Here is a 12,509-nt window from a genome sequence, read left to right as displayed (position 1 = left end):
GCCTAGCACTGAGACTGCACTGAAAGCAAACAGGACCACTGTGTAGACACTAGACAGGTACATAACCCACATTCCAAAGGTTCATGGTTCTGCTGTCTCATTTTCAACGACGCACCTTTCAGATCATCAACACTATCAAAAACTCAAAACACCCTTAAAAAGTCACTATTTTCAGATAGGGCAAAAGAGATTACTTCAAAGTTTTAAAGAAAAAAGAGAAACCAATTCTTTACTACCTCAGTATCAATCCAAACTCATAAATTAGATTCTTAAAATAGCTGATGTGACAGCTGAGAGACCCTAGGAGTCTCTCCCCATCCTAGGGTGAATCAGTTTGGCTCATTGTTGTGGTGGCTCACAGTCTTCAGTAGAATGCTGTTCCTATCATTCTTTAAAAACCCAAGGTTCTCACTAACATGAGATTCTAGTTGCTTTTATTAAAGATTCCTGAGTCTTTTTCAAGACAATTGTTTTGACCTGTTATTCCAGAGTAAACTTGTAGGGTTTTCTCTCCTACTCCCTCTTGTACATATTTTAAGGAAATAGACTTTAGTATCCAGTGATGTAACTGATATATATTATTAAACAATATACTTATTAAATACAGACAGCAATATAACATTTCCTTTAAAACAGAAATTCCTTAGACTCAGATATTATACAATGTGCTAAGTTTTGAAAGATGTACTGAACCTACAGTACCATGTAGCTGATTAGAAGCAGAAATTCATAACTTAGGGAAAAATAAGAAATTATAGTGGTTAATCTGTATAAACTCAAAGCTTTCCAAATAGCAGGCGGAAAAGATTATGTTTGTAAGTATATTTCTAAATAAAATAATGTAATGTTGTACACACACCCATATAATTTGGTTCAACAGGGTACCTACCTGGTCTCCTTTCACTAACTTACTTCTCTCTCTCCTTTTAATTAATTAATTAACTTCATTGGTTATTTATTTATTTGCATTTCAAATGTTATCTCCCTCCCCCCATTGTACAAGGGAGCTTCCCCACCCACCCATTCCTGCCTCACCTCCCTAGCATTGCCCTATGTTGAGGCATCCGAGTCTCCACAGGACCAAGGGTCTCCCCTGCCAGTGGTAAGGTCATCCTCTGCTATATATGCAGCTGGAGCCATGGGTCCCTCCATGTGTATTCTTTGTTTGACCAACCCACTTCTCATTTCCACATATACCATACTTCCTTCAAATACTACAGGGGGATGGCATCAGGCTATGTGTTGGGTGAAAGGCTCTGTCCTTCAAGAGGAAGCTAGTCATTTCTGCAACGTTGTCCTAATAGGTGAATGACTTTAATTTACAGGCAAAATATTAGAATACTATTGTCACTATACATCTGTAGTATGAGTTTTACTCATAGTACACATAATGGTGATTTCTTTTTTGTTGATTTGTTTTTTTTTTTTTTATGAACTCTCATCTGGGATCGACTTCAATCCCTCTTAGATATTCTCTTATACATTCTCAGATTTCTGAAGGATCATACAACACTTCTATGTTCTTGTCATTGTGTTTTTTACCGAAGTGGTATTTAATATTTTCTGCAATATACACATCACAAAGGTTAAACAAATTGATTCCCATACTTGGCTATAAGCCTAAAGATGACATATGAACAAGAAAAGCGTGTGCACGTCTGTGTTTGTTTAAAACCACATGCAAGCAAAGGCACAGTAAGATGGCTCTGAAATAACTGGCTGAAAAAAACCTCAGTCTTGACAACCTTATTTCCATTTACCTTGATTACACTAGTTGATTTGCTCTGGAGTTTTGCATGCATTCATGAAGTTGCTATAAACAGTGGCTTACCTTGATAATGACTTGCTGGTCACTAATTTTTGTGTTTACAATAGTGAACTACTCAATATACAAAGTAAAAATACTTAAAATTAACACAGAATCTACTAATTTTACAACTAGTCGTGATGGGAAACAGAACTTGGAAGATGTACCTATAGCCTATAGTCAGATCCTCTAATGTGAGAAACAAAACGAGAGATTACCCTGCCAATGAAATGTTTTCTCTTCTCTAAAGACCGACATTCATCAGACTCCGCCCCAGAGCTCAGTCTTATTACCTGTTTTTGAGTATCTCGCTGAAGGTCATCTTATCCAGTCCTAGGTAAGTTGGCAGCAAGTTTGACCAGTCCCAGGACCATGTTGCTGTGGTTGCCTGCTCATAAATGAGAAGACACTGTTGTTAGTTATTAATCAAAATTAATATGAGCAGTAAATTAAAGCTCCAGCTGTGGTACACTAACTAGAAAGGAGGGGGCTCAGAACAAGGACCCCGATGGATAACATCAATCATGTCCACAGAAGGGGTGTTTATTCCAATAAGACAGCGATTAATTTGTAAATCTGTTTGGGGATATAGTCATTATTTATAAAAATATAAATCAATTTCTTGATTCGATATTTTTCCAAGTGTTAACAGTACTTGCTCCACAAGTTTTGTTGGGAGGGTGACTCAGAGAAGGAAGCAGTGGCTCACTCTCTGGTCACCCGCGACACAGTGGCACAGTGGCACAGCTTGCTTTCTAGTGGACCACTCAAGGAACTTGCTACACTCCACTCCTTAAACTAAGACATGGGTTAATTAGAATGGAACACTATTGTTGTTGTTGTTAAAATGTTTTGAAGAGAAAATTATAAGGATTTCCAAATGTAAAGAACATACATAATTCTTGCCTCTTGTTAATAGATAATTTCACAGTAGAGACAGGAGAAAAATTGCTGTGAAAAGTAATCTCATAACTCAGAACTTGGTTACCATGAGATAGCATGGTATTTTATTTAAATGAAGTAAGAGATACAGTAGATACAATAATGATTTAGAGGAATCTCATGTGCAGTGTAAAAAAGAAGCCAATAAACCATCCTTTATACACGAGGTTTCAAAGTCTTATGGAAGCTTAATGCTCTGCTAAATTAAACGGTTTGGATAATAAGACATCAGCATGATCTTTGAAATGTAACTAGAGCTATCCCTTGTCAGTGCTGATAAATCGAGCGCTACAACCCTGTCACAGAGCAGGAGAATTCGCCCCAGGTTGTCAGCATTTGAAGGTCTTATTCTACTAGAGTATTGATGAGGGTGGAGGAAGGCTGTGCCAGTGTGGTTAAAGTATTACCTGCATGCCAAATTAGGCTGCTCTTTTAATTCTTATTTTCATCAGCACTCTAGGTCAAGCAATCCTTCTCTGCCCTGATAGTTCAAGTTGTCTATCAAGAATGGGTCTGGGAAATAAAGGAGAGAGGGAGGGGGGAGGAGAGGGGAGGGAGCAGCCAAAGCAAAACCGATTCCATCCACATATTTTGTAGAAAGATGATCTTTTTAATGAAATTACTGAAACGCACAAACAATGACAAAATCTGACTTTTAAAAATAAACTGTATTTATCATGCTGGCTTTACTTTTAATGTTTTTGCCTCATAGTCATTAGGAAATCCATTTTAAATTTGGGGATGTGTCTAAGGTTATAAAAACCAAATTTATCTCATGCCATTTATACTAGGGGTTCAATGCTTTATAGTTCATTTAAAGTGCTTTCTCATTTACCTGATACACCCACAGAAGCAGAGCAATATTGTGCACACATGTGTGCTAAGGGAGATCAGACTCTCAGGGGAGGAAAGAGTGACAAGCTGCCTGGCTCTTCAGGCCTTCTGTAGACACAGCCAAAGAGATACTGCCTCTACCCACAACAAAATGACCCAGCAAAAGTTAAATTTTATAGATCAAACATATGAATCAGCTTAACATGGAAATGAGGTAAAACAACCCAAAATGCTTTGTACTGGTCACATAAACGTGAATTTTTGCTCCGTAAGCAAAAAAGTGAGGTGAGACTGTGCATACTTAAACATCGGTTGTGCTCTCTTACTTCTGACATGCAGAAGCCATTCATTAAAGTCACACTTTACACTTAATCTCTACACACCTGATCTATCATGCTTTCACTGAAAACCTTGTGCACCAGGAAAGGGTTAAAAGCAGGAGGCTGATCTTCATTTCTCAAGGCCATCTTCAAAGGTGGGATGGGTAATGGCTTTTCTTCTGAACCATTCACAGCAAACAGTTGTTCTCTTAAATATTCCTTCAAGGAGAAGCACTCTGGTCAGGATGGTGAGCAGTACATTCTCTTTAAAATAAAGGGGTCAATATTCTTCTGGCTTACCCTTCCAGCAGGTTATCTAGATATTGCTCCCCTCAGGAAAAACACACACTCAGAAGACACACAGCAGAGTACACATCACTATTACAATAGACCTATCAAGACCAAGTTAAACCTAATGTATTGCATAGTTTCAAAAACATTTAACGAATCCTCACGAGATGAATGAGCACTCAGTATGTCACAATCTTCTGAACGGTCACTGACTTTATATGTTACAATATCTGGCTACCAAAACATATCTCCAGTGCATGGCTGTGCACAGAAAAGACTGCTTGTTCGTTCATTAGATACAGTTGCCTCCTACTCCAGGCTCAGTTGAGCAGTAAGCATCCTGATTTTGCTGCAGGGAGTCTCATTCTGTGTGGGATTATTTATAATGCAAATTCCTACCACTTCATTCCCATGCTGTGGACTGAAACCTATCAAGGCTAAACAGAAAGTCAAAATATGTAATTCTAATCATCTAAGTGCTGGTGTAGTCTTGACCAAGAAAAGACAGTCTCCTGCAGTATAGCTCATTTTCTGCCCGTAAATAAGTTAAGGTGAATATCCCTAGTCTGTTTTATGGGGCTGCTTCTTGGAGGCAACAGATTAAATTTACTAGAGGAATTCCATCAACCTAATAAATGCTTGCTATTAATACAGTCATTTAATAGATAAACAAGAGGTTTGCCCGATGTTTATCATAGTCTATTCTTCCTCGCCAGCTTCTTGGCTTGCACACATTTCAGAATGTTACAGCTGCAAAGGATGGCAGGACTCGTCTACAAGGCTTGCTGCCTTGTGTGCTGCACAGGGGACAGCAGTGCCTCGCCTGGGAGCTTGTTAGGATTCCAGCCATTGCCCAGTCTTTCACTGGCTGGAGTTCTGGAGGTGGGAAAGTAGTTGAAAGTTTGAAACATTCTGTCCCAACACCATACTCAATGTTTGCCTCTGAAAGCCAGAGACAGGCCTGGGGGCCTATGCAGTAAGCTATAGATAAATCAATAACAGTGATTTCTTAAGCTTTCTAATTAGGCAACATCTCATTAGATAGATCATTTCTATAATGACACACTGACTTTTATTAAACAGGACTAGGTAATGACAAATCCATGAAAAAATAATTTTACGACTATGGTATATAACAGAAAACAAAAGTCTCTCTATCATGACTTACACACGTTTGTTTAAAGGAATAAAATTCACATTAGAAAGAATGACTTGCTTTGGCTACTAGCAATGCTTCTGAACGCATTTCCATTGTCATGGCTATATTTAGACTTTCCTGCTTCTACTCTAACAAAAAAGCAAATTTACTGTCAGCTCTAATTCTCCTGTGTTTTCTCTGCTATATTAATAGTCATCAGTGCTCCTTAAAAATCAGTTTCTAGGGCTAGCTAGATGGCTCATTTAATAAAAGTGCTTGCTACACAACCTGGTGATCTGAACTTGATCTCTGGAATCCACATACAAGTGAAGGAGAGAAAAGACTCCACAAAGGTCCCCTTTGACTTCCTTGTGCACACGTATTACACACATCATATACAGGTACACATATGATAATAAAATAACAATAGTGTCTTGGGTCTGTAGAGAAGGCATAGTGGGCAAGAACATTTGCTACACAGAACCAAGACCCAGATTCAGAAGGCAGTACCTATATAAAAGGTACTGGCCCCATGCAGCTTTTCCCATAGCAACGGGTCTCTAGGAAGGTGGAGGTGACAGCAGACTGAGTGAGAGATTTTTTTCTAAAGCAGTGGTTCCCAGTGCGAAAACCTAAATTTACTATGGTCCCTCCCTCGTATTGTGGGGACCCCCAGCCACACAATAATTTTCACTGCTACTTCCCTGAAGACTGTTTCTTCCACTCTCTCAGCATTGTTGAATTGCTTATATTCTTTGTGTAGGGTTGAAGCCACTGTGGCAGAAAACTGTCCCTGAGCTGTCCCCATTCAGCTCAGGGCTATGGGTGTGGCTCTAACACACTTAAAGGACAATCTCCTAACAAACTTCTTTATCCTCTTACACTCTTTAGAGCTTGTGATGCCAGTCAATCCCAACACTCTAAGGGACAAGGCAAGCAGAGCTCTGTGGTTTCAAGGCCAGTGTGCTCTACAAACCAAGTTTCAGACCAGGAGGCTAAACAGTGAGAGCCTGTTTTGTAAAAAGTAGAAAAGGAGGAGAGGTGGGAAGAGAAAGGAGGAAGAGGAGAGAAGGAGAAGAAGAAGAAAATCATAAGCTCAATATTTTCTTGATTACTTGAGGCTTTTTTATTATTACATACAACTGTACCAACCCAAGAATGATGCTTCCAGGAAAAAAGCTATGCCTCTTTAGAAACATCCTTCATTTCTTCAAATACCAGACTTCACCTGGTATTTGTTGGCTGAATGGGCCACAAACACACAATTCCCAAACTACAACTCTCATCTCTATATTTCAGAAGTGAACTGAGTTTATGAGCCATGTTAATTGTTGAAATCATATAAATAAAACTTACATTGTTTCAAGCCTTTTTCTAAACATGCGGAACAGCCAGGGCTAAAAAGATTTTATTAATACTGGAATATTGAGTTTAGTATTGATGTTAAGAAGTATTATCACCTCCTTGACTAACCCTTAGCTGCCAGCAGACGCTGCCTCAGGCCAGTACACACCTAATTGCTCGGTAAAAAGGCCGTTTCCCTACCTCATTGAGCCGAATGATGTGATAAATTTGCTGCAGGTACTCGCTGCCACCTGGTTTGTGGCAGAGATCCAGGACCATCGCATTTGCTTTCTGCACAATCAGTTCAAGAGTGGCATCTCCTTCTGAGCCCGAGCTTCCCTCCGCTGTCATGAATGCACTAAATACAAAGGACAAACATGTATCAGCGATGAAGTACTGTAAAGATGGAAAGAATCAGAGATTGAGTGTGAGGAGCAATCTTGTGCTTAGAGCACCCATAAAAAATTCTCTTCAAACAGATAAGCCTTCCCAAACCACCTAAGCTCCACTACACAGGGCCTGGGAACAAAGCACCTGAAAGCATTTTAAAATTCTGAATCGTTTCTTTCAAAAAGAACTCTTTGTTGAATCTGTACTCCTATCTATAAAATGCTTCCCATTACTGCAATTGTTGAAATTGCTCTAATCATGGGATGAAAACAAAACATTTCTTTTTAAGAACGTGTAAGAAATAATTTGTATTTTCTCTTTGAAGACAAAAAGAATTACCTAGGGCAGCAACATTTTAGTATTGTGTCTTTTGTACATTCTTTGCACCTGTGCGAAACACAGTAAAGACTAATTAACATGTTGAAATGGGGAGTCTGCTGGATGCTTCGCGCGCTCGTGCGCACACACACACACACACACACACACACACACACCTCCTACTTAATTCTTATAACACACACTTAGTGAAAATCACTATTCTGGTTATTACCAACCCCCCCCCCCAGCTCTCTATCATCCTACCTGGAATGGGGAGACATTTTATAACATGAAGTGTTTCTTTTTGAAGTTTTTCTGGGTTTGAGAATTATTTCCGTGTTATTAAGAAATGACAAAGAGTGAGGCACCTCCAACCATGCTAGTGTAAACATGTGACAGTCATTCGCACCGTGTTCCATGTGAACTTTCTTACTATAAATGCTATTAGACTGTATTAGGCTTTGTGATCTAAGTATTTGTAGGCATGTTCCTGGTTTTATACTGTTTCCCAGGATAAAGGAAATTCACTGTGTGCTAATCAGCTCTACACTGCAGTTCATTGCCGAGATTTTGCCATGATTATAAAATTAGTTCTGCTAAGAGTCAGTGCTGTTGACCTGAAGACTCCAAATGATGCCCAGCTGCTGGACATTAACTTTGCTATTGCTTCCACATGCAGCTTCAAAACAGCCCTCTCTCTTTCACACACACAAAGGAAATTTAAGACTACCTAAGACTTGCTTAAGGAAATAGCAAATAAAGTGGCTTTACTGACTTAGAAATGCTCATTAGCCAAAGCACATTTTTAAGAGACATTGTCACACGGAGATAAATTTGCACGTATCGTTTTGAAGCTGCACACATGTTTCAGGCAAAATTCTTGTCAGGTTTTGCAGAGGATGACATTGAAAAAGTTGGGGCCCTCTGACAAAGGAGTATCTCAGTGTCAGCCCCTGAAGTGTATCCTTTCCTGTCCGTCACTGTGCAGGTGAAGCAAATGATTGGATTCAGTCAATGCTATGATTAATGAGTTCCTCTCTGGATTTGGGACTGCCTATCAATCATGTCATTAGGGAGAATGTGCCCTGAAAGAGGCAGACCTTAGCCAAGGAATAACTACATTAATCTTAATCTGTATATGCACCCAGCCAGCCAAGTCAGGGTCACCATGATGAAAAACAATAGTCTTCAACTCGACAAATTACTTTGCAAAGGCAGATATTTCTTTACTTTTGCGGCTGTGTGTTCTTCAGAATCTGAGTTGACTGTTTACAGCTTGAGAGTTATTACAAAGTGAAGGTTATTTTAATGAATAGTAATGCTTTCAGACAGCGCGCAGGACAGGAACACTTACAGCTTCCTTCCCTCCGAACTTATTTTCATAAAACCAAAGCTAAATCTGGACGCAAATGGGAAAAGTATAATTGAATATTACATATATCCAAGATAATCTTTTTGAGTAATTTAACAAAAATATTTTCAGTTGTTGTATACAGTTTTCTATTTTAAAGAAAAAAAAAAAAAAAGCCATGGTAAAGCTAAGGCAACCTTGGACTGTTGCAGACATACCGATATGGAATGCATTTATACATTTTCTGTATAGTGGAGAGCTATGAGATTAATTTATGAGAAGAGAGGGACATACACACCGTGGATAATCAATCTGAAATCAAGGTTAAGAAGAAATCTATCTATTGCATACAAGCTCAGTGAGCTCGCTATCTAGGATGATTTAAATTTAACTCTATTTCAAATATATATGTCAAATAACTTTAAGTGTGCATTTTGTATATTAATGCCATTTATGAAACTGAGAAAGGCATGATGTGTGCTAGTTATGCAGCTTTTCAGAATCCATGAGGGCTAGAAAATGTTTTTAAAATGAGCATATCCTCATTTTTGCTGCATGTTGTAAGAGACAGCTAACTAAACTTTTGGCTAACTACCCAGGTGATAGATATCCTACTGCAGGAGATACCAAATGTGTTGCTGTTCCTTTTGGAGCTTAAGAATTAGCCTTTGAGGGAAAAATAATTCAGGAATGACCAGAAGTGTTACTTTAAATAGGCCTCATTCCTGGGAGTTATTAACCAGCACTATGGTAAGTTTTACTTTGTAAGCATAACCGGATCTCCTGGGTTTGGCCTTTCTTTTTCTTCATATCCACCGCTGCGAATAGTAACATTTGACCTTCATCTTTTAGTTACTGGCTTCTACCCAGTAATCTGGTATTGGGTACAAATATAAAGATGAAGAGGGTCATTCACCGTCAATGTTACTAAGGATTTTCTTGGCTTCTATTATTATTCCTTCCCATTAACACACCAAAAGAGACTATCTAGTTTTCTGTATGACTAGACCAAGGAAACCAGGGCTTCTTCATACTCAACATATTGGCATGGGTTAAGATTGGTAAGCAAAACATACTGGTTACCATTCTGCTAACCAGTGAATGCAACATATATTTGTCTTGTTTTGTTTTGCCTTTTCGATTGTTTGTGTTTGTTTTTGAGATAGTGTCACACTCTGTAGAGCAAGCCTCTGCCTCCTGAGTGCATGCTACCACTCCTGGCAACATATGACATATTTTAACAAGAGGTTATAAGTAAAAAAAGCTTACAGTTCTTCCATTGGATGCTGAACATTTTGCTAATTCGTTATTCAAAACACATCTGCCAGCATGGAATCATCCTTGAAACTGAAGTTTTGGGAGAGACATAAAAGGGTCCATTTACAAGGAATGCATACTCATTTTCTCATTTTTTCTGCTTCTCAAGCCCGAGTTCTTTATCACCACAGGCAGAAACTTCCAAGAGTGTCGCTGGGACAGTGTGCAGTGTGCATGGGTGTTCAAACAATGGCCTGACTTGGTGATGCACAGACACCTGAGCCAGAATCCTTTCACCAATATCATGCAGCTTCTTGCCTAGAGACTAACCTCAACACAGGAGAACTCTACACACACATATTTGAATTCATTGGGGACCCTTAAAATTCTTTTCAGAGTCACAAATCACTTAGCTGCTGGTGACAAACCTATGAGAAAGCTGACATTTCACCACTGAAAGAGCTGGATGTGTTTATAGCTTGTGAGTGATATGCCTCAGTTGCCCTCTGGGAGTCTTACATTACCAGATGAAAAATGTGTACCTTTTTGACAATCAGGTACACAGAAAGCAATAAAAAGCCTTTTATATCCATTAATTCTTTTTTAATTCAATCTGTGCCCACTCCATTTACAAAATGCCTCTGGCTATGCACTGGATACCCAGTTGCACACTGAAAAGAAGTGAAACTAAACTCCACTGAGCTGAGATACACCCTTTTAATCAGAAACCTCAAGATGGAACCTAAACTAGTATAGTGTTCCTGCCTATCAATGGGGTTCAGATTTTACAAGGAACATCTAGCAACCCAGTGTTTAGCAGGGTATTTATTATTTTCTGGGCTCCTTAAAGGTCCTCTGATTTTTTTTCTTTGCCAAATGATCATTTGCTGCCCATCTGACAAGATTTTTGTTGGTGTTGAGTGTTGGTGACTTTGGTAAGGAGAAATTATTTGGTGACACTGGGTAAGAGACAGGCACGGCTTTACCATTTGAAGCTCAGTGTCTTTGCTTTCTGAAGCTGGTGCTCCATCCAGTTGGATCTTTGCTGCTCGATGCTCAGGATGACCTTCTGGGTCAGCTGGCTAGGACTGCTTTGCTCTCCCAGGATACTTTCCAAACACAAGCAAATTAAACCCAGTTTCTCCTTACTCCATCTGTCAAGGGAGGAACCTGTTAAACGTTCCACGGTGTTCCCATCCTCAAGTATCCGACATATAATTACAATCAAGTTCCAGACAAGCAGGCCAGCTTTCTTCAATTCAGCCACGTTTTTTGACATTTTTCTCTCAGACAGAAAAAAGAAGTATTTAATTGTGGGAGGCAAGCATGCAATCACCGTAGGTAACTTGCTGAGGACAATAGATACTGCCTGAGCAGCAAGCCTTGTGAAGCCTGGGAAGAAAGGGGAGAAAAGCTATGATTACTGTGAGCATTCTCAGGCCATCACACCGCGGCTTTCTGCTGGGTGGGAATGCCAAACTTTTGTGGAGGAAATTATTATTTTTTAAATATGTTTATTTATTTTACATATGAGTACATTGTAGCTGTCTTGAGACCAGAAGAAGGCATCAGATCTCATTACAGATGGTTGTGAGCCACCCTGTGGTTGCTGGGATTTGAACTCAGGACCTCTGGGGGAGCAGTGCTCTTAACCACTGAGCCATGTCTCCAGTCCAAGGAAGTTCTTAAGATGAACAGTCTTTTAATGCTTCCCAACAGAGCTCCACCAGAAACTCCTGTGCAACTGCCTGAAATTCTCAGAAATTTCAAGCATGATTTTTTCCTTCTATTAATGAAAATTATAAAACTTAGAATTATAGTTTATAGGTTTATTTATTGAAGATTTAAGTTTTAAAGTACTGGGATATGGGTAATGAATTAAGCAGAGCCCCATATGACGTTTGACACCACTGACTCTCACAGTTTTAGTTTCCCAGCTCTCCTACAGACTGAAGGGCTCCTCTTCTTTCATTCCTACCAGATATGTCACCTCCTCAGAATGCATCCTTAGCCACCCCATCCACATCCTTCCCTTCTCAGACCCCAGTCTCTTGCTTTCATGGGAAACCCTTGAAGGCCTTTGTTAAAGTGCCTGTCAACATCCAACAATTATCTCATTCGCTGACTCATTCTTTATCTGTGACCATCATTTGCTGACTCATTCTTTATCTGTGACCACCCCTAAAACATATTACAGGCCAGAGCTGCTCAATAAATAACCACTGAATACACGAGTTAAGTGCCTTGTGTTCATTTCTTCTTCCACACTATCTTCCAACAACTCTTGGATGTGGAACTTTCATACCAGTCCTTGGTTTTTGTCTGAGGGCTCTATAAGATGCCATTTTCTTTTTGCTATACATCTCTGAAGGATATGTTGAGGTCTTGGTCAATTTCCTACTGTGGACATCTGAGGGGTGGGTAATTCTTTGTTGGGTAAAGCTGTTCTGTACCTGGAGGGCTTTCTGAAGCACTTATGGTTTCCATTATAATGGGATAGTAATTCCGCAATATGGC

General features: G+C 39.4%; 1 protein-coding gene across 1 annotated transcript in view; it reads right to left on the bottom strand.

Moving 5' to 3' along the window:
* Window positions 1–2,096: 2,096 nt before the first annotated feature.
* KIAA0825 overlaps window positions 2,097–12,509 on the bottom strand; it is a gene marked incomplete at its 3' end in the record, with an annotated part of 180,580 nt that continues 170,167 nt past the window's right edge. The window contains exons 17-20 of the mRNA XM_080924848.1: window positions 10,979–11,384; window positions 6,878–7,034; window positions 3,967–4,122; window positions 2,097–2,195 (exon numbers count right to left, since the gene is read on the bottom strand). Coding sequence (XP_080780974.1) covers window positions 2,097–2,195; window positions 3,967–4,122; window positions 6,878–7,034; window positions 10,979–11,384 — 818 coding nt within the window. The remainder of the gene's footprint in view (window positions 2,196–3,966; window positions 4,123–6,877; window positions 7,035–10,978; window positions 11,385–12,509) is intronic.

Source organism: Micromys minutus, assembly GCF_963924665.1.
Source record: "Micromys minutus genome assembly, chromosome: 11".
Classification (NCBI taxonomy): domain Eukaryota; kingdom Metazoa; phylum Chordata; class Mammalia; order Rodentia; family Muridae; genus Micromys; species Micromys minutus.
This window is presented reverse-complemented; position numbering and strand designations above follow the sequence as displayed.